The 19,496-nt window shown below is 31.9% G+C and overlaps 2 protein-coding genes and 2 long non-coding RNA genes across 5 annotated transcripts; 2 read left to right on the top strand and 2 right to left on the bottom strand.

Annotated features, from left to right (window-relative positions):
* Window positions 1–55: 55 nt before the first annotated feature.
* LOC123673187 lies at window positions 56–861 on the bottom strand. Its single transcript, XR_006746437.1, has 2 exons — window positions 235–861; window positions 56–175 (listed from the first exon to the last, which is right to left on the bottom strand). It is a non-coding gene; the product is annotated as an uncharacterized LOC123673187 (long non-coding RNA).
* A 129-nt stretch (window positions 862–990) lies between these two features.
* On the top strand, window positions 991–3,394 carry LOC123673186 (probable H/ACA ribonucleoprotein complex subunit 1). The gene is made up of 3 exons (XM_045607644.1): window positions 991–1,144; window positions 1,297–1,625; window positions 2,834–3,394. Exons 2-3 carry the CDS (start codon window positions 1,305–1,307, stop codon window positions 3,203–3,205), a joined length of 693 nt encoding a protein of 230 aa, XP_045463600.1. The 5' UTR covers window positions 991–1,144; window positions 1,297–1,304; the 3' UTR covers window positions 3,206–3,394.
* Window positions 3,395–6,766: 3,372 nt separating this feature from the next.
* LOC123672972 (la-related protein 7) lies at window positions 6,767–16,997 on the bottom strand. Its single transcript, XM_045607339.1, has 4 exons — window positions 16,717–16,997; window positions 16,027–16,651; window positions 9,873–10,116; window positions 6,767–7,183 (listed from the first exon to the last, which is right to left on the bottom strand). The coding sequence occupies exons 1-4, from the start codon at window positions 16,868–16,870 to the stop codon at window positions 6,881–6,883; spliced, it is 1,326 nt and encodes a 441-aa protein (XP_045463295.1). The 5' UTR covers window positions 16,871–16,997; the 3' UTR covers window positions 6,767–6,880.
* A 6-nt stretch (window positions 16,998–17,003) lies between these two features.
* LOC123672973 lies at window positions 17,004–18,842 on the top strand. Of its 2 annotated transcripts, none has more exons than XR_006746397.1 (2): window positions 17,004–17,092; window positions 18,410–18,842. It is a non-coding gene; the product is annotated as an uncharacterized LOC123672973 (long non-coding RNA). The 2 variants fall into 2 exon arrangements; XR_006746398.1 differs by lacking the exon at window positions 17,004–17,092 and adding an exon at window positions 17,940–18,353.
* Window positions 18,843–19,496: the final 654 nt, after the last annotated feature.

The raw sequence follows: 19,496 nt of genomic DNA on the forward strand, positions 1-19,496 counted from the left end.
AATTTTTCAATAGGAAAAAATGGTTGGAACTGCTTCAGGAAGAAGACGTTTTTTCAAGAAATTAGTATACATGTTGTCCTCGAAATGTGCAGCACATATCCTATATCCTTTCAACTGGACAGAAGATTTTTCAAAGAGATCCTCCCGGGAACAAATGGTTAACCATTGATTAATTCTGGAAAAATAATAGTAATAAGATTTCGAAATCGACCCTAACATGAAAAACCTTCCTACCTTTCAGTTTCCTTTGGTAAATTGAAGAATGACAATTAACCGTCTCTCGTGCGATTCAGACATCCACGTACCAAACAATAAAATCCACCTTTTTTATTTCCACTCATTGTAAAAAGTTTTTGAAACGAATCAAAGAACACAACCGAACAGTACTTGTGTCAAACGGGCAATGAACTCGAACACCGAAACACGTGGAAAGATGTAAACATAAACAAACTACTAAAAATATGGCGGTTGGGTACCATGAAAAAGAGTGTCGCTTCTGTAATACCTCTCTATTCTGTGGCTAAACAAAACAGATAGAAAAATAAAATGTATGATTGACTTATTGTTCAAGGAGAACAAAATATAGAAAAAGAAAATAATCTATGATTGAGTCTATTCATAGAGAAGAGTTACAACCACAGAACACTAAATATATACAACTCAGTGGTAAAATAAATAATCGTGATTGAGGCGCTCTTATGGGCAGGGTATGGAACTAATGATGCTGATTCTGCGCATTTGGTGTCTTAAATTATAATTCGAAACAATTTCCCAATTTGAATGAAAACCTATACTGAAGAAACTGTAATTTCAGTTCATAGAACCATATATTATCTGAAAAAACTCAAAAAATTGGATATTTTTCATGAGCTCAAGTTGAAGAAAACATTGGCAACACTGGTCGTCAGTCTTCTCCTTTCTTTTGTTCAAGTAGAACAAAAGACAGAAAAAGAAGAAAAGTTATATTCAGTTACAATTTGATGGTTGAAGATAAATGAGGTTATAATCATCAACAGAAACAAAATATAAGAAGCATGGTTTATTGAATAGCGATTATTCAAATATACAAGTGCAGTTTATTGTATCGTTCCAGTGACACCAGTGAGTCTTCGTTTCTAGTTTCAGTTTACATTTATTGTATCAGGTAATAACACATTTATTTCGTAAATAACCTCTTATTTATAACATTTAAGGTTAAGTTATACTTAACCGTCTTAACCTTAAATGAATATATTTATTTTAGCTATTTATGTAAGTTAGATACATTATATTTATATTTATCTGTTTGTTTTCTAGCAGTTAAAATGTCTTTCCGAGGAAGAGGTGGCGGCGGTTTTCGTGGGGGTCGTGGTGGACGTGGAGGAGGCGGAGGTGGACGTGACAGATTTCCACAAGGTCCGCCAGAAAGAGTTGTTCCATTTGGATACCTCGATTACACGTGTCAAGATGACTTGGTCGTTAAATCCGAAATAAAGGATATACCATTTTTCAATGCTCCCATTTATTTAGAAAATATGGAACAAATAGGAAAAATCGACGAAATATTTGGAAACACAGAAGATTATTCTGTTACAATACGATTATCAGATAATATATATAGCTCCAGTTTCGAGAAAAATCAGAAGGTAAGGAATTTGTTGTTGTATTGACTTTTAACTTATCATTGGTAAAACAAGAATTCAGTTACAACTTTGAAATTTTATCAATTAAGGACTAGACAGAATGGAAAATTACATTATAGATTCCGTCTTTTTGGAATTCGTATTATCTCTATTGTGAAGATGAACATTTTTGAATATCAATAACAGTGAACAGTTCATAAAACATAGAATTCAATACTGCAGAACATTTAATTTTCTGATTAATTTACTCCAAGTTGTTCCATAACAGATAGTATAATAAATGTAGCAAGTAGAATGAATGGGTGCAATTTTCATGTTAGCTCACTCATTCCAGAGAAACAACAGGCTAATAATTCATAATTTTGATAATAGAATTAGAATTTATTAATTTTGTGGTGAAAAGTAGGAACTTGAAGTCCTTAAATGTTGCTTATTACCAGTTTTTCAAACCAACCTAATTCGTCGATAAAAATCGTTAATGATTGTTAATGCAATGATTTTTATTGTTTATATATTGAACATTTTTCATAATTGAATTGGCTGGTTGTATTTATCAAATTTTGAATTGAGAGTGGTTGAATGATTGGGTTAAATTTGCTGATGAAGAATTGGAGATGAAAATCAAGTAGTCCAGTGTACACAATAACTGTCAAACAAAATATTCTAGAGACTTGTAGTTTTCGGATCAGAATACCTCGATTAGATTAAGACTTCAGATTTATAGTTAGAAAACTGAATGAATTGAATGGTATGTAACTTTTTGCTTCAATATAATGTTCCTCCCTTTTAGTTCGTGGTCAAGAGTGCTGTGGATAAATTAGAGTGGATTTTCTGTGATTACAAGTAACGCTTAGCTTGTACCATATATGGTTCCCAGATTCGAATTATTTGAACACATGTTAGTGACTCATACAAGCTATGTGCTACTTGTAATCGCATAAAATCCACTCTAACTTCTCCGCAGCACTCTTGACCACGAATTGAAATGAACGCTCGTTACTTATTGAAGCAAAAAGATATATACCAAATTTTGTAAAACAATTAAATACATATGAATTTGTACGAGCGCCCTTTATTGCCTTGGTATAGAAAGAGGGAAGAGGCCATTTTTACACTCCAGACAATCTTGATAAAATATGTATTATTATTTATATTAGTTTGGTTTTGTGTAATTTAATTAGTGCTTTGATATTAATGTTTTTTCTTTGCAGTTATTCATTGATCCTGCCAAACTTCTTCCACTTCAAAGGTTCCTTCCAAAACCCCCAGGTGCACCAACTGTCAAAAGATTAGGTGGTGGTCGAGGCGGATTTGGAGGTAGAGGAGGCTCTGGGGGAAGAGGAGGCAGAGGAGGTTTTGGTGGCGGAGGCAGAGGAGGTTTTGGTGGCGGAGGAAGAGGAGGAGGAGGAAGAGGCGGTTTTGGTGGCGGAGGAAGAGGAGGATTTGGCGGCGGAAGAGGAGGTGGTGGTAGAGGAGGTTTCGGAGGTGGTAATAGAGGTTTTGGAGGAGGCGGTAGAGGAAATTTTGGTGGTGGCAGCAATTGGAACAGCTCAGGAGGAGTCAAGAGGAAATTCAATGAATAATTCAAATTGTTTTGAAAATTAGGTGTACAGATTTTTACTTTTAGTTTTAATGATTTCCATGAATACTGACAATATCTTTTTTTATTCCAAATCATTTTATTCTACCAAATGTTGAGTGATATGAAAGTTCTAAACAATTAAATATCTATAATTTATATGGAAGAGATCAAAATAAATAATTGACTTCAATTTCAAAATATTTTATTTGACATTCTTTTTTCCTAATTCCCTTAATTTGGTTCATAAACCTGCAAAATGATAGAAACAAAAGAAATTTTTTAACACTATCATCAAAACCCTAGTGTTTGAAGGAAGTGATTGACGCCATGTTTTATCTTTTTATGATAAAGAGTTCGGAATTTGGACTTCATGCCATCAAAAAAATTATCTAGTGATCAGTTTTGTTCCTGAAATAACGATGGAAAAAAACCTATACGCCTATGTTTGACAAAAATTGATTCACTTCAGCACTAGTTTTCATGAAATGATTTTTTTTTCAAATATTAAAGAAAACTTCCAGTATTAACGTGGGTGAAAGTTCCTAAAATATCATTTTAAGGATAAGTGTTAACATTGAAAAAACTTCAATTAATGTCATATTGTGTTCTTCAAATAGAAACAGCTGTCGAAATGGAAAGCATTTACTTTTTGAGTGCCCTTCCTCCTAACCGATCTTTCAATTAATTCATCCCTACGTTTAAGCCAGAAATAGTCTGAAACGAGTGAATTTTTCAAGATCCTTCAATAAATGATTCATCATCTGCCAACTGCGTAAAAAACTTAGACCCTTGAGAATCAAATCAATATGTAACCTACAGCCGGTTTCTATTACCCATGAATCTGATATAAACATAAATAGATAAAAATATGATGTTTATATATAGTATTTCGAAACCCAAGCATGTATCCATTTTCGCAAACGGCGCGAATGAATATCTGAAGATCATGGATGAATCTACAAGTAATCGAATAAATTTGATTACTCGGGATAGATGGGTTTTAGAAAACGGCAGCTAGTCTTTAGTAAACAAATTTTATTCAGTACTATGTAACATCAGTAACCGATCAAATTAAAAAACATCTAATAGTGAAATTAAGAATTATTAACATTGTCCTAAACTATTTATGGTTTATTGTACAATTCTTTTTGCTAGAAGGAGCAACGATTTTTATACAGGGTGTTCATTGGGAAACGGAAATACTTCACAGATGCATAGGTGGCACCAAGGCGGTTCTGGAGATACCCCATTTATGGGTCTCACTGTCTTCGTAGTCGAGATACAGGGTGTTTTATGAATTTTGCCAGTTTAAATTCATAAAACACCCTGTATCTCTGCTACGGATTCAAACGATTCATAATTTTTTGTTAACCCGGACCTGGATTTTCCAGGACGTAATTTCATGATACGTTTGGGCTCTCAATTAGGAACATATTTGCCAAATATGAAGAAAATATACTGGGTGCTTCGTTTGATATGGCCTCAGAAAGAATTCTATCTAATTATTTTGTTATTATGTTTTTTTGTTCATAATTGTTTCAAAATATACGATATCAACCTAATGCAACTCAATTCTCAATAAATAGAAACTGAAATAGTAAACAGCTATAAAAAGGAAAACCAATGTAAAAATGAATTACAAAGAAATGTTGAAATAATTATGGATTCAATATTTTTGATAATTCATTGTTAAAAGTCACTTCAAACCACTTTCTGGTATACAAGATCTCAAAAACTTCACTTCAGATTTTCAAAATTCCGATGTACAGGGTGTTGTTTCGAGGATTCAAACGATTCATAATTTTTTGTTAACCCGGACCTGGATTTTCAAGGCGGTTATTGCATGATACGTTTGGGCTCTCAATTAGGAATATATTTGGCAAATATGAAGAAAATATACCGGGTGGTTCGTTTGATATGGCATCAGAAAGAAACGGGCAAAATTCATAAAACACCCTGTATCTCGGCTACGAAGACAGTAAGACCCAATAAATGGGGTATCTCCAGAACCGCCTTGGTGCCACCTATGAAGTATTTCCGTTTCCCAATGAAACACCCTGTATAGTCATAGAAATTACAGTGAAATTCTTTTTGTGATAATTTTATATTATCATCTGAAATATTTCGACAAACTAATTTCGAAATTTTTGCCCTCAGCCCAACCAGTTGTTTTATTTCAATTTTGTTAGAGGACCGAAAGAGAAATTTGGGTGGCCATAATGAAGGAACCGTTTGATATTTTTCGATTCTGTTTTCATATTCATGTTAGATATGAAAAAAGTATAATTGAGAAAAATTTCGTCAATTTCAGGTGAAATTTTTATTTCGCTATAGGCATGTAAAAAAAAATTTTATTCGATTTATGAAGAAATTTTTTCACAAAAATTCTTAGACAACTAAGTTCATTCAGAAAATGAATTTCAATTTGCCAACCGAGAAAAAATCTCGAACGATGCAGATTTTCGCGATTTTTATGATCAAATTTTGTAACTTCAAAGGTTATACACAAGCACAACTGACCACACTCGCAATAGAAAATAGCTCAGAAAAGACGTTGCACACCCTGTATCCATAGACATAATAACATTGATCCTTGAAAATCCACATATGTGTTACAATTTCTGTGGAATTCATTTGAAGACTTATCATCTTATAGAATTTGATCCATAAGCCTAACAATGAAAGGATTAAATTAAAATTTGCTGCCAAAGAATGTGGTAATATGCTTCCTCATACTTTGCTGCTGAAAAATCGCTCCCCTTCCCCACACTATTATTATCAGTGTTATAAAATTATTATCTCCAGCAAAGTTAGAATTAACGTATGCATAACTTACATTAGAAAGAGTTATTGGTTCCTATGAAGCTATTAATATCCCAACCCGAATAACCATATCAAATCTCATCGAAATCGGTCAAGTAGAACCCAAAAGAGCAAGGTAATTGAATTTATCCAATGATTGAGGTCCGGATAATCACATTTGCTCATGGAAAAGGCTGAAAAGCTCCAATTTCCCTCACAATCCAATCTGAATATCCAAATTAAATTTAATCAAAATCAGACAACATAGAAGATTGCAAACCAAAAAAGATGTGGGAAGACCAAGGAAAAGGTGCTCGGAAAGCTAAAGCTCCACTTCAACAGAGATACCGTGAAGAAGAACAGGTTATGATCTTAATGAAAGAGGAAGAAGATTTTTTCAAAAATTTGCAGACACATAGATTTACACGAAACCAAAGTTGTTGCAGAATGTTTTGGAATGTATTTTGCAAGCGAAAATGTTGAAATCAGAGGCCAAAAATATTTTGTTTCCCCAAAATGGACTACAAATCTTCTTCTACCTTCAGTAGAGTTGGGAGCAAAATAAGTATCTAAAAGGGAAAAAAATTTAAAAATTTGTATCTGTATTTATATGTATATTTGAAAATGAAACAAAAAAAAATTAATAGTTATGAACTCTGTAGCTTCATGTTTTATAGCTGATTCGAGGATTGAATACATTTTCAAAATAAGGACACCTAGTCTTGATAGTATTCAAGAGGTTAAAAAATGAATAAATCGATATGTATAAACTTTGATGTAATTTTTGACAATTTTCATATATTTTGTTGATTAATGATCATAGGCTACAATTAATTATTATCATTTAGGACAACTGATGATATTTACAAAACATTCATTCATTCTCATCAAATCGTGTATGTTTGGCTAAATGCTTTTCAGTTCTCTTCAATAGTTTGTCTTTTCCTCTCTGTTTCTTTTTTGATTTCTGAAATTTATTAATTCGATCAATTTCTATTTTCTTCCAATACATTTGCTCTTCTTCTCCTTGTAAAATATTCCTAAATGCTCCTATTTCTTCAGTACAGAACTTTTCAGCAGCTTCATTAGATGGAAATCTGACAAAAATTTCTTCACTTCCAGAAGAAAATGGTACATCTACATAAAGAGCATCTTTTGTGATAGCTTTAACTTCCATCTGAAAAATATAAAATTCAATAATAAACATTTTATTACTCGATTGCCTCTGTGAGATGCACATCATTGTTTTGTGTATTTTTGATCAATAAAAAAATAAATAAATAAACATATTATTCATTTTTCTATTTATTTATTCCAGGTCCTGAATAAGTAGTTTGAGTGTTTTTATTCTGAATTTGAGCTATCACTAAATTAAGATATTCTTTAAATAAACATTACGATCCATACAATGTCGCTTTATAACATAGCACATACAGCCATTGGAAGAAAGACTAACAAAATAACATAAAACTTATTCAATTGATTCATCAATAAATCTCAGAACCTGGAATCTATTTCAGCAAGATATTAAACTTGAAACCAGAAAATACCCATTGAAATCACTTGTACAAACACTAAAATTAAAATATGGTGAATAGAAAATGGAACCTGCATAATATGTTAGCGATTTTTTTTTTTTGGTATGCATATTGTTGTGAAATTATTAAGCGGATGAAGGACTTAGGGTCGATGGTCTTTTGTATGTTTATAGATGGGAAACGTAAAAACTTAAAAGGCGAATACAAAGGGCACCGAAGTGGTTCTAGATATATGTACCAAATTTATTGACTCTGGTTGTTTCTTTATTTTTGTAACTGAGTTTTTATCAATTTTACTCATTACTTCCTGGGTCATAAGAAGCGAATCACCCTGTATATTTTTTCATATTTGGCATTCATTTAATGCACAAATTAATAACTCAATAGCCACAAGGAAATCCAGGTCCGAGTTAACAAAAAATTACAAAACGATTGCATCCTTTATATCGGAATTTTGAAAATCCATTTGCATATTTGGAAAGAGCACAAAAACTAAACTGAAATGTGGGCCTCACTATTTACAATAAATACTTCATAAATTATAACTCAAAAGTGGAATTTTTAAAAACGAATATACCAAAAAGTGTTCATAAAAGTGACATCGAATAATAAACTATTGGGACTATTGAATTGTTAGTTTGTCTTGCTATATTTGAGTTTCAATCATAAATATCATCTGAATCTGAGACGATCTCATGTTCAGAGAGACATTTTCTATAATTTGCTGATTGAACTCGTCTCAGGTTCAGAGTGTTTGCGATCGTTTCAAAGAATGTCCTTTTTATAACCAATTATACGGGGTGACTATGGTGACTTAAGGGACAACGGATCATTGGGGATAGAGGACACGTAAATGTTGAGAATATTAAAGTAAATCGATTAGGACACCGCCAGCCTAATTAGTCCACTTAAAGTACGTTTTTTGAGAACTGATTGCGTTCCTCTTATGCTGAAGAACAAAAAGGAACTTGCGAACTATGAAAGATACAAAAATGTAAAAATTCGAGCGCACTTGACTGTACACCAGAGAGAGCATCACCGACAAGTTTGGAATAATTACAAAGTACGATAGAACAATGGAGAACAACATATTATTTTAGGCTTTCTGAATGGTCTTCCTATAATACGTGAAAAAACAAGAACAAAGTATTTGAATGACGGTCTATCTGTGTATTATCAGAACTGTAGGTGACTGAATACTAAGACTCACAAATTGTTTAGCGAACATAAAATTATTGCAGTTTTCGAATCATGGTTAAGAGAAGACTTATTGATTTCAAAACTATTTCCAGAGAATTATTGTGGTAAGGATAGATCATGCAGCTGTCGAGGGGGTGATGGTTTGTTTTACTTGCCATAGAGCATAGACAGTAATTATTATATGAGTATTGAAACTTTGCGACTTTGAATACCCTTCGTAATCCGTTAATGTACTTAATGTTAAGTGAGATTACCACCACGTGGCTTTCAGCGTATCAGTCTAACTTTGTTATCCATTCTTTTCTCCTCTGGCGGCCTGCGTTTTCAGGAAGTCATAGACAACTCTAATCAGTTAGAGATTGCGGTTTTTCCTTAGTTCAAGTACAGGTTCTAATTTGAAATTCATGATCATCTCATAAGCACCCTATAAATTTTTGGTCCGAATCAAAAACAGTCTTATAATACTACATATTGGCAGATTCAAAAAATGAAAAAGTTTTTTTCGAAAAAAACTTTTTCTACAGAAATTTTAAACAAAATGTGAGACTCCTTCGCAACCATTTTTTCATTAGAATCATTAACTCATGAACCGTTGCGTTTATACACAAAGTATAGCATATTGCTCAAATTGTCATCAAGTAAGCTATCTAATCATTTAATCATATACCATGATTTGAATTTTTGAATTATGAAAATATATAGTTTTATTAGGAAAGTTTTTCCTTTTTTTGTTATTATATTTGTATCATTAACACAACTTCATTCCTTTCATTTCACTTCTGCTGTATGTAGTGTGTGAGTAGTGACTTCCATTAAATGAAGCTTATTAATATTACTGGGTGTGCTATTTGAAATAAGAAAGTAGTAGTCTGTTTCCGGTATAACCAGAAAATATTTTATGGAGAACGATCATAATCTCAAAGCCCAGTATGCAAATACATAAAATTATGATTAGTTTTCCATGAACGTCTAATAAGCCATCGCAGTCAATTAAAAAATTGCGAAAAAAAGGTGAATATGTATATGAAATTTAAAATAGTAGTAATCTTATTCGTCTTAGAAAATATGAATAATTAATTTCAATTTTTCATTGACAATGGTGTAGCAATATAGAGATAATTTTCATACCTTAATTTTTTTATCACTTTGACAAGGTTCTGAAAGTTTCACTTTCACAATAGTACCAGGAACATATTCTAACTTTGGAGGAGCCTCCTCCACATTTTCAGAGTCTGAAATTTTAGTATTGCCTTGTTCAATTTTATCTGAGGTTGTTTTTACATTCTTAAAACTATTGAGATGCATTTTAACTTCCTTCATCTTCTTCCTTTGTAAATTCAAATAGCCATTTCGCATCTTCTTCCATTCTTGCCTAAAATTAAGAATAATTCATAATTTATAAAGAGAAACAAGAGCAATGGCATAAAATTTTACTTAACATTTAGAGTTACAACCTAGTACTAGGGTTATTGTAGAATTCGTATTTTTTTGAGCGCTCTGTCATTTCTTCACGATTTTCATTTATTTAACTTATTATTATAAGAATTACTTTTGGGTAGAAATGTATTATAATCACGATGTATCTATTGAATATTATTTTGAATATTATTTGAAACTTGAGAGCGGAAAATACAGAACATACAAAAAAAAATATGAATAACAAATTCGATTAATTACACAGCATGCTCCCATCAGGTAAACCCAGTGTTGTTCAAAATTTAAATTTGAATATTTCGAAAACCAATGGATCAAATTTGAAAAAATGCAATATGCTAAATTCAGGATAGAAAGACCTTTCAAATGAGGTATCACCTACCCATCTCCCTATTCGAAATTTAGGGGTTGGGGTTGTAACACTAAGGGCTGAAACGATATGGATATAAATTTGATCTGAAAAATTGTCTCCTTCGAATCAAAAATCAACGTCTCCGAGCATTTTTTTTTAATCAGTTAATTCCGCTTGTTATCTCTTCTGTTTCGTTTTCAAAAGCTCACCCTGTATAATACATATAACAGTTCTGTGGCTCATGATTGAACGAGCGCTCAAAATCTCCTGACACCAGTGCTATTCTTGAATTTTCATCTCTAGTAGTCAACAATTGAATGAACAGTACCAAAAAACTGCTTCATAGATAGAATAAACATTTTCAGATAACTATATCAATATTAAAAACACCAGGCAGGAATTAAGGTTCAAGAAGTTTAGAAGCCTAAGGCTTAGACCATACAGAAAGGATTATCTAACTCAGGCGGACAGATAGTATTTTAAATATGAATGTGTTGCAAAATATATGATCCCCCTGCCAAACATAATGAGAGATTTCACAGAAAAATTCAATACTGAATTATTTCAAAATAAAACTATAAATACAAAAGCAATAATGACAAAGCTGAAAAAGTACTCAACTAAACAAATCAGAATATGATTTTTTTTGATTTGATTCAACATTTCATTCAGTTATTGAATAATAGTTCATGTTTCACAGCATACAAACATACTTGAAAATAGATCTTCATTGGGGTCCAGTTGGATAGAGAAATAGTAATATTCCCATAATTTATCCCTTCTTTTGATAATATTATAAATAAGACCCCTTCCAACAGATTGCTTTTTGTCTGGCCAGGCTCAAGATATTTGAGTTGATAATCATTAAATGTTTATACAGTTCTAAGTTCGACTGGCTATTAGATGTTTCTGGAGAACTATTTGAAATCTGAAAAATCGGAATATGATATTGTTTGTAATTTCCTATTCTGCGAAAATATTTCCGAAGCTCCGGCAGTTTTCAAAATATCAAAAAAAACTGAAAAAAAAATAGAAATTCCATAGTTTCTATTATGTGAATTATTTTTACTATAAATATCCTATGCATAAACTTGATTCATTTTTCTGAAGTAGAATTATGTAGGAATATCGTGCATCTCTTGAACTTGAGAAATATCATCATTGGGTGTTTCAAATATTGTGCCAAAGATTGTGAAAATAATTTGATCTTAATATTTGATTTTTAAAGTAGAACCCTATTTTTTTATGATTGCAGGGATTCTAGGGAGAAAAATAAGGGTAGTGATAAAACAAGACTGTAACCCTAAATTCAATAATTCAAGAGTTATTCGAAATTTTCTTAATTTATGAATATTTCACCAATCTGTTTTTAGGGTGTATTTCAAAGAAATGTTCTATGAACATAGAAATTAAAATATCTAATCATGTCAGAAAAGTTACAGCACAGCCTGGTGGAGTGACAACTTGAAGAGACAAATTAAAATGAAGAAAATATTATGGCAGGAATATCTAAAGAATAGAAATGCATGTAATTATTGGAAATATAAGGAACAAAGAAAGAGAGTTAAGCAAGTAACATTGGAAGAAAAGGAGAAAAGTTGGAGAAAGAATGGAGAAAAATTACACGGAAAATAGAAAGCTTTTTTACAGTCATGAAAAATATGAGGAAGGGGGAAAAGATTGACAATACATCGATTAAGTGTAAAAGAAACAGATTGCTTGTGGGAGAAAAGAAATAATGAAGAGATGGAAGGACCACTTCATTGAATTACTGAAGGGAAATAAAGTCAAGAATGAAGAAACACAAAAAAGAGATAAGCAATGGGAGGGAGACGTAGAAGACTCGATAAGCATTGAAGAGGTTAAGGCAGCTCTGAGAAGAGTCAAGAATGGAAAAGGTGCAGGATACGATAGAATTACACCGGAAATGATGAAGAACATGGGAGAAAAAGGTGTAAATATATTCAGGAAAATATTTCAGAAAGCATGGAATTCAAAGGAAATACCGCAAGATTGGAAAATGGCGATGATAGTACAAGCCTACAAGAATGGGGACAGAAAGAAATGTGATAATTATAGAGGTATAAACTTGCTAAGTACAGCACTCAAGTATACGAAGCGATATTGGAGAATAAACTAAGAATAAGTATAGAGGACACACTAGATAAAGCTCAGAGTGGGTTTATGAGAGGGAGAAGTGTACAAGACCACATTTTCACCCTGAAACAGACATTTATAAGATCAAAATAGTGGAAGAAAGGCTTATTTTATATTTGTAGATCTGGTGAAAGCTTTTGAAAGAGTTGAGTTGGTAAATCGAAAATGTGGGAGATATTGGAAACAAGAGGGGTAAATAAAAATTTAGTGGAGTCGATTAAAAGTATATATTGTGAAAGCTTGAACTGTGTTATTTTCCGAAATATGAAGTTGGAATTATTTGAGACAAAGGAGGGACTAAGACAGGGTGGAGTGCTAAGTCCGACACTATTTTTGTTTTTGGATGAAATAATCAGAGAGGCAAAGGAGAGAACGGAGAAGCTTACAGTTGGTTAGAAGAACTTGAGAAGAATTGAAATATCAGAATGTGCTTTTGCGGATGACATCGTATTGGTGGCGGGAACAAGGAGGAGTATACAAGGAAATTTGGATATATGGAATGGAGTACTGAGAAAATAGTAGAAAGCAGTAGAAATGAAATTTTTGAGAGGAGTGAAGGATGGACAGATGGAGAAATGAGGACATAAGAAGTGAATTAGGGATAAAATCATTGAAAAGGTTTGTGGGTGAGAGACAGTTGGGATGGTGGGGACACCTACATCGTATGGGGGAGGAGAGGCCAATCAAACCAATATGGGAGGCAAAAGCAAAAAGGGGGAGACCGCAACAAACATGGGAGGATATGGTGGAGGAAGAAATAAAGAAGAGAGGGAAAAGCGTCAGAGAAGCTAAGATGATGACATCAAATAGGCCAGAATGGAAGAAATTTATTAGATCAAATTAGAATTATTCTTAAGTTATTGTTAAGTTAGAGAATGTAGACAATGAAACCCATACACCGAAAGGTAACAAATGGGATACAGATTATATAAATATATATTATTTCACATGTGACAGGTGTATTCCTATTAAAGGTAGTAGAATATAATTTCACAAAATGAATCTCCGCTATTCAAATAATGAAATTTTGGACCTACATATTCCATATGCTTAGTGGATGCAACAAAATTCTTGGTAAACCTCCTAGAAATTATGAAAAGAAGATATATAGTTGATGATGTAGATAACCAGATAAATGTGCGTATTTCGAAAATTCATAGATTCGGTGTTCTGTAATTGAAGTAAATTCGAGCAATCTTCTACAACAAATTTTGGAAAAACACAAAATGCATAATTTTAAATTCGAAAAAGTGCAAGCTCTCGAAGCGAATGACTCCATAATCAGAATTAATGTCTTCAATATCGTTTGCCGAATTGAAATTGACAGAAATTTCTTGGAAAAGATCATTTGGACCTACAAAGCAAAATTTAGCAATGAAGGATTATTCAATAGAAGAAATACTCACGTTTGGAAAAATGAAAATCCCTATTTGATAAGAGAAACCAAATTTCAGAAAATATTCATCAGAAATGTTTTTGCGCTTTTGATTGCTGATAAAGACCGCAAAATTTGAGTTCTAGAAAATATTGAGAGATTTTTAAGAGAAAAAATAATTGATAATGTTTCAATATTTAACAGTAATTTGAAACAAAAAGAAAAACATAATTGTAATTTTTCAATATTTTGTATACCCACCTCTAGCGGAAATAAGTGTACGCAATGGCCGAGATATCGAATTGATAAGAAGAATAATGCAATTATGTGGAATTGCGTCATATGCATATCAAGTGTTTCAGATAGTAAAGGACGACGACGAATGTATTTTTGAATTTCATCCTAGAGATATTCAATCAGATTCAGATCCGGGCTACATACAAGCCATTCTAAGCGTTGGAGATCAACCCATCCATATTGGTTAAAAATATTTGCTACATGTGGTCTTGCATCAAACAAATCCAACAAATGGAGAATAGGGAACTACAGCTTTCTAAAGAACGTCTTGTATGTAACATTGAGTATTTAGAGCTCCATTTTCAATAAATAATAATTTGGTGCGTATCGGTCTTGATATACCGGCCTATACCATAACAAAACCTCCTTGATATAAGACTTATTTTTTGTTCAGCTTGGCGTGATCATAAAATCCCAGGCTTTTATTTGAATACATGTATCTCTGAAAGAAATCGAGATATCAAGGTAAAATAAAAAAGGAGAGATTGCGAGAAGAATGGTACTTGTAATAAACTGAGCGTAAACTTTACAAATTTCCCGAACTGTTCCACTGGGTGTTAAGAAATTGGACTACAAGTACATGTTTTTTTCCCCTGTATAAGTAAGCTATCAACATTTTTGGAAAACTTTTCTGGAGTTTGTTTCAATACCAAAGAATTTATCTTCAATTTGGCGTAAAAACAATTGAAATCGATGAAAAATAGCCGAGTTTTTTTCTGCTGAGTGTATTTTCAATCTGCGACTTTGTTCGCGTGAAATATTGTCTTCAAGAGACTTCTAACTCTTTTTCTCTATTCAATTTCAATTTGTGTGCAGAAACTATATCAATACTTCCATTCATTCAGTTGTTAAAAAAAAATTAATGTGGTTTTGATAATGTATACACCTGTCACATGTGAAGGAATCACAGAGTATTGCTCTATAAGTCTGTCTGGAAACAGATGGAGTGAAATTGACTCTACGTATAACATAAATTCATAAAATCTTGAACAACTCTTGAATTATTGAATTTAGGGTCATAGTCTTGTTTTAACACTACCCTCATTTTTCTCCCTAGAATCCAATGCAATCATAGAAAATAGGGTTCTTAATTGAAAATCAAACATTAAGATTATTATTATTATTAAGATCAAATTTTCTCACAATCTTTGGCACAATATTCAATATATGTACGATATTCCTAAATCATTCTAGTTCGAAAAAGGGAATGGTGTTTATGGATAGGTCATTCCCAGTAAGAATAATTCACATATACCTAAGTGATTATGAGAATTTACTCTTTTTTTTTTCGTTTTTTTTTTGATATTTTGAAAACTATTAGGACTTACGCAATAATTTTAGAAAATAATAATAGAGAATAAACAATTTCACAATAACTAAGGAATAAAATGACAAAAAAAGTTTTTTTTGAATTAAATATTTTTCATTTTTTGGATAACTGCAAAAGCCCGAGCTTCAGAAATATTTCAGCTGAATAGGTAATTGCGAATAGTATCATATTCCGAATTTTCCTATAAACATCTAATAGGCAGTCGAACTTGAAACACTGTATAATGTTCAATTGTTGAAACATTTTTCTAAAAATTAATTATAATGAACATAAAAGTGGTTTCAGTACTTAACTCAATATTGAAAAAAAAAGTGAAAAAATTTACATATTAACTTACTTAGATAAAATCTGTAAGCCTAATTCTTTGATCAACATTTTCTTCTTATGTTCCTTCTTTCTTTTTTTTTTCAGATCTTCTTCAACTGGTATATTTTCATTCTGTTCAATTTCTTTTTTAATCCTCTTACAATCACTGCCTTCATCATCAGATAGTTTCCTTTTAGTTCCCCTATTATCTTCTTCATTTAGTTCATGTTCTTTTACATATGATGATATGCTATACAAATCCTCCGGATTAATATTTGAAGACATTTTACATCCTATACTCTCAAAGTAATTTAGTGCATTCTGAACAGCATCCTCAGAATCAAATTCTACAAAAGCAAACCCTTTATTCATATTATTATGTTTATATTTAGGTATTGACACATATGTTACAAGCCCATAATCAGAGAAAGTATTTGTGAGAAAATCATGAGTACAATCTGCAGCAATCCTTTCTACATAAATAGTGCAATCATCAACATTTTCTTTTACTTTAATTTCTGTCTTTCTTTTTACTTTCTCTAAATCTTCAGATAATTCCAATATGTCTGATTTCTTGATAGCTTTCCTCAGATCATCAATACTTAGGGTCAACTTTCTGATTTTGTTGAATTTCAAAAACTCATTGAGATTCACAACTGCAAAAAAAATGTTAAGACGCTGTTGAGATTAGATAACGTATATTCAGTTATTTTTTTCTTACATGGCTCTTCTTGAATCAATTGTGATAGATATCTATCTTTCGACAAATTGGAATCACTAAAATAAAATTCCATTTGTTGTAGAATGGATTTATATAACTGCTTTTTACGATGCCTTCCTTTTTTAGATATGGAATCTTCATTTGTCACGTCCATTTTATTCAATAAGTTTGTTTTATTTATAATAAATGGGTTTTCGAAATTCGAATCGTTAAACTATTAGAGAAATAAACATACATGCATTATTCTATGGTTCAATTCTATTATTGGAGGTTAAATCATAGAAATATAATATATACATTGACCTATGATTCTCAGTCAAATTTAGCGTTTCGTGCTGTCAAAGTTAACCAACAAATGCCATAGGCGTATCATAGGGTAAGACAAGGATTTCTTTTTGTTATTACATTTTCAGAATTCAGTGGCGTTTATGCACTCTCTTGTTATGGTGGATTTATGCACCAGTCCTAAGAACTAAGACTAAACCTAAGAACTATGAATTGAACGCTAACAAATCAATGAGGGCGTTTATGCACATTTCGAATAGCATAGATAAGCTGCAGAAAATATTGAATCGGGGTATGAGAATGGTTTTGAGGTGTAATAGAAGAACTCCAATTAGGTTGATGTTAGAAGTGTTGAATTTGATGAATGTAAGGCAAAGGATTAGATTCAGAACATTAGAAATGATATATAAGATTGGAAATTCTTTATTCGTGTTTATCGATGAAAAGTATTAGGTGTATTTGAAAAATTAAATTTGATTCTTTCACAATAAATATCAATGTCAAACATCAAAGTATAGAACAAATAGAAAGTAGTTCGAGCACGTGCGCATGCCTTAACTAAGAACTAACTAGAGAGTGCATAAACGCCACTGAATTCTTAGGTTTAGTTCTTAGGTACGGTGCATAAATCCACCATTAGTTATTAGTTAAGGCATGCGTACGTGCTCGAACTACTTTCTATTTGTTCTATACTTTGATGTTTGACATTGATGTTGATTGTGAAAAAATTAAATTAATTTTTTTCAGATACACCTTATACTTTTCATCGATAAACTCGAATAACGAAACATAAAATGAGAGAGCTGGTACTCGTTAATATTGAAATTCTATGAGGTGCACGCGCACTTATATATTTTACCTGAGCCCTTAGTTCTTAGTTGAAAATTGGTCAACTTTCTAGTGCTAGTGTTAGTTCTTAGGTAAAATGCATAAACGCCCTCATTGATTTGTTAGCGTTTAATTCTTAGTTCTTAGGTTAAATCTTAGTTCTTAGGAATGGTGCATAAACCCACCATTAAATGTATACCATAGAGTAATAAACTTATTGCTCTGAGTCTTATATAAAGTATATACATATACATTACATCATACCACATCACGTTGTTATAAAGGATAAAAGGAACGGAAATAAACATTTAATTGTGCTCGATCCCTAACGACCCGAATACAAGAGAGATGGAAGTTTAGTGTCGCCAATCACAATCGAGCTAACTTCGGCTAGCTCGAATTCATAGCCGTGCAGAATCCTGATTTGATCGTTGAATGTTTCATCAGGAATCCTTTTTTCATAACTTCACAATAACCTAATCAATGAACTGAAGAAAACAATGACCTTTTTAATACATCACCCTGTAAACAACTGTTTTTTATTTTAATTTCACCACGTTTATATTTATCTTCATTCCAGATTTCCTGAAGAAGTAAAAAGGAGAAAAGTATGGGTTCAGTTTGCGAATAAACTTGTCTTTGTCCTTGAAATTAATATGTTTCTTATGCTCATCATTTTTCTGAAGATTATTCACCATGTGCACCTTTTTCTGAACGAATTTGTTTTTTTATATTCAACTGAATTTAAATGCTGCAAATGTAATATGCACCCCCACAAAGAATATTATCGTTTTAATATTACACTTACTAACCCCACTATGAACAAAGTGATTCTCAACAAGTGAATTTGAAGAAGTATTAACAAATGCTTTATGCTACTGCTCCTTTCTGAACTGCGCTAAGCGCATGCAAAACCTGTTTGCAGTTCTTGGGATCAGTTGAATGTTCATTAGTTTATCACATTTTAATCAACGATCATTGTAAATTGTTATTTAATATAAAATTGATTATTATCTATGCTTTTCCTTTAAATTTTTCATTTCAATTCCAGTTAAAAGCAGACTTCTGCATGCTAATAAATATACGCCAAAAAAAAGCAAATGCAATAATTGTTCGATATATAAAATTTCATTAACTTAGGGAAAATTTATACAGCCCAAAAATGACAATTTCACGTAAAATAACACGATATGAACTTTCATTCATTCATTTCAAAAATCATTCACAAGTTCAGTGATCGCCAATTCATTCTACTTGTATTTTAATTCATATTATTGATTGTTTTTCTGGACTGTATAAAGTCGCTTTCATTACATCAGCCCAATCTCATCTTCCTTAGCCATTATAAACATGTTGTTGACATTCGTTATTGAAAATGAAGTTTCTCACTTCCCTGCTTACGGAAACTGGAGTCGGCCATATGCGGAAACCTTTTTGGTCCTCTTGTCTTGGTTTTATGCTCCCTCCTGATATTCTATACTCAAAGGCGGTGGTAAGTAATTTTCTTTGACTAAACCTAGACGTTTGTTTAGTTTAGACCATAGATACCAGAAGGTATAATTTGCACATTTGCATTGAAAGAAAATTCCTACGAATTCCCTTTTGGGACGCTTATGTGCATCAATACAAGAGTACCGTTTTTCATTCCAAGGTTCCATTTTCCTTTT

The sequence above is a fragment of the Harmonia axyridis genome, chromosome 2, assembly GCF_914767665.1.
Source record: "Harmonia axyridis chromosome 2, icHarAxyr1.1, whole genome shotgun sequence".
NCBI lineage: Eukaryota > Metazoa > Arthropoda > Insecta > Coleoptera > Coccinellidae > Harmonia > Harmonia axyridis.

Bases quoted from the DNA above. Each gene is read 5' to 3' on its own strand.
- LOC123673186 (XM_045607644.1), top strand. From the start codon at position 1,305: ATGTCTTTCCGAGGAAGAGGTGGCGGCGGTTTTCGTGGGGGTCGTGGT. The intron at 1,626-2,833 runs GTAAGGAATTTG...TTTTCTTTGCAG, and splicing joins GTTTCGAGAAAAATCAGAAG to TTATTCATTGATCCTGCCAA.
- LOC123672972 (XM_045607339.1), bottom strand. From the start codon at position 16,870: ATGGACGTGACAAATGAAGATTCCATATCTAAAAAAGGAAGGCATCGT. The intron at 16,652-16,716 runs GTAAGAAAAAAA...TTTTTTTTGCAG, and splicing joins ATTGATTCAAGAAGAGCCAT to TTGTGAATCTCAATGAGTTT. The intron at 10,117-16,026 runs GTAAGTTAATAT...TCTTAATTTTAG, and splicing joins GGCTTACAGATTTTATCTAA to GCAAGAATGGAAGAAGATGC.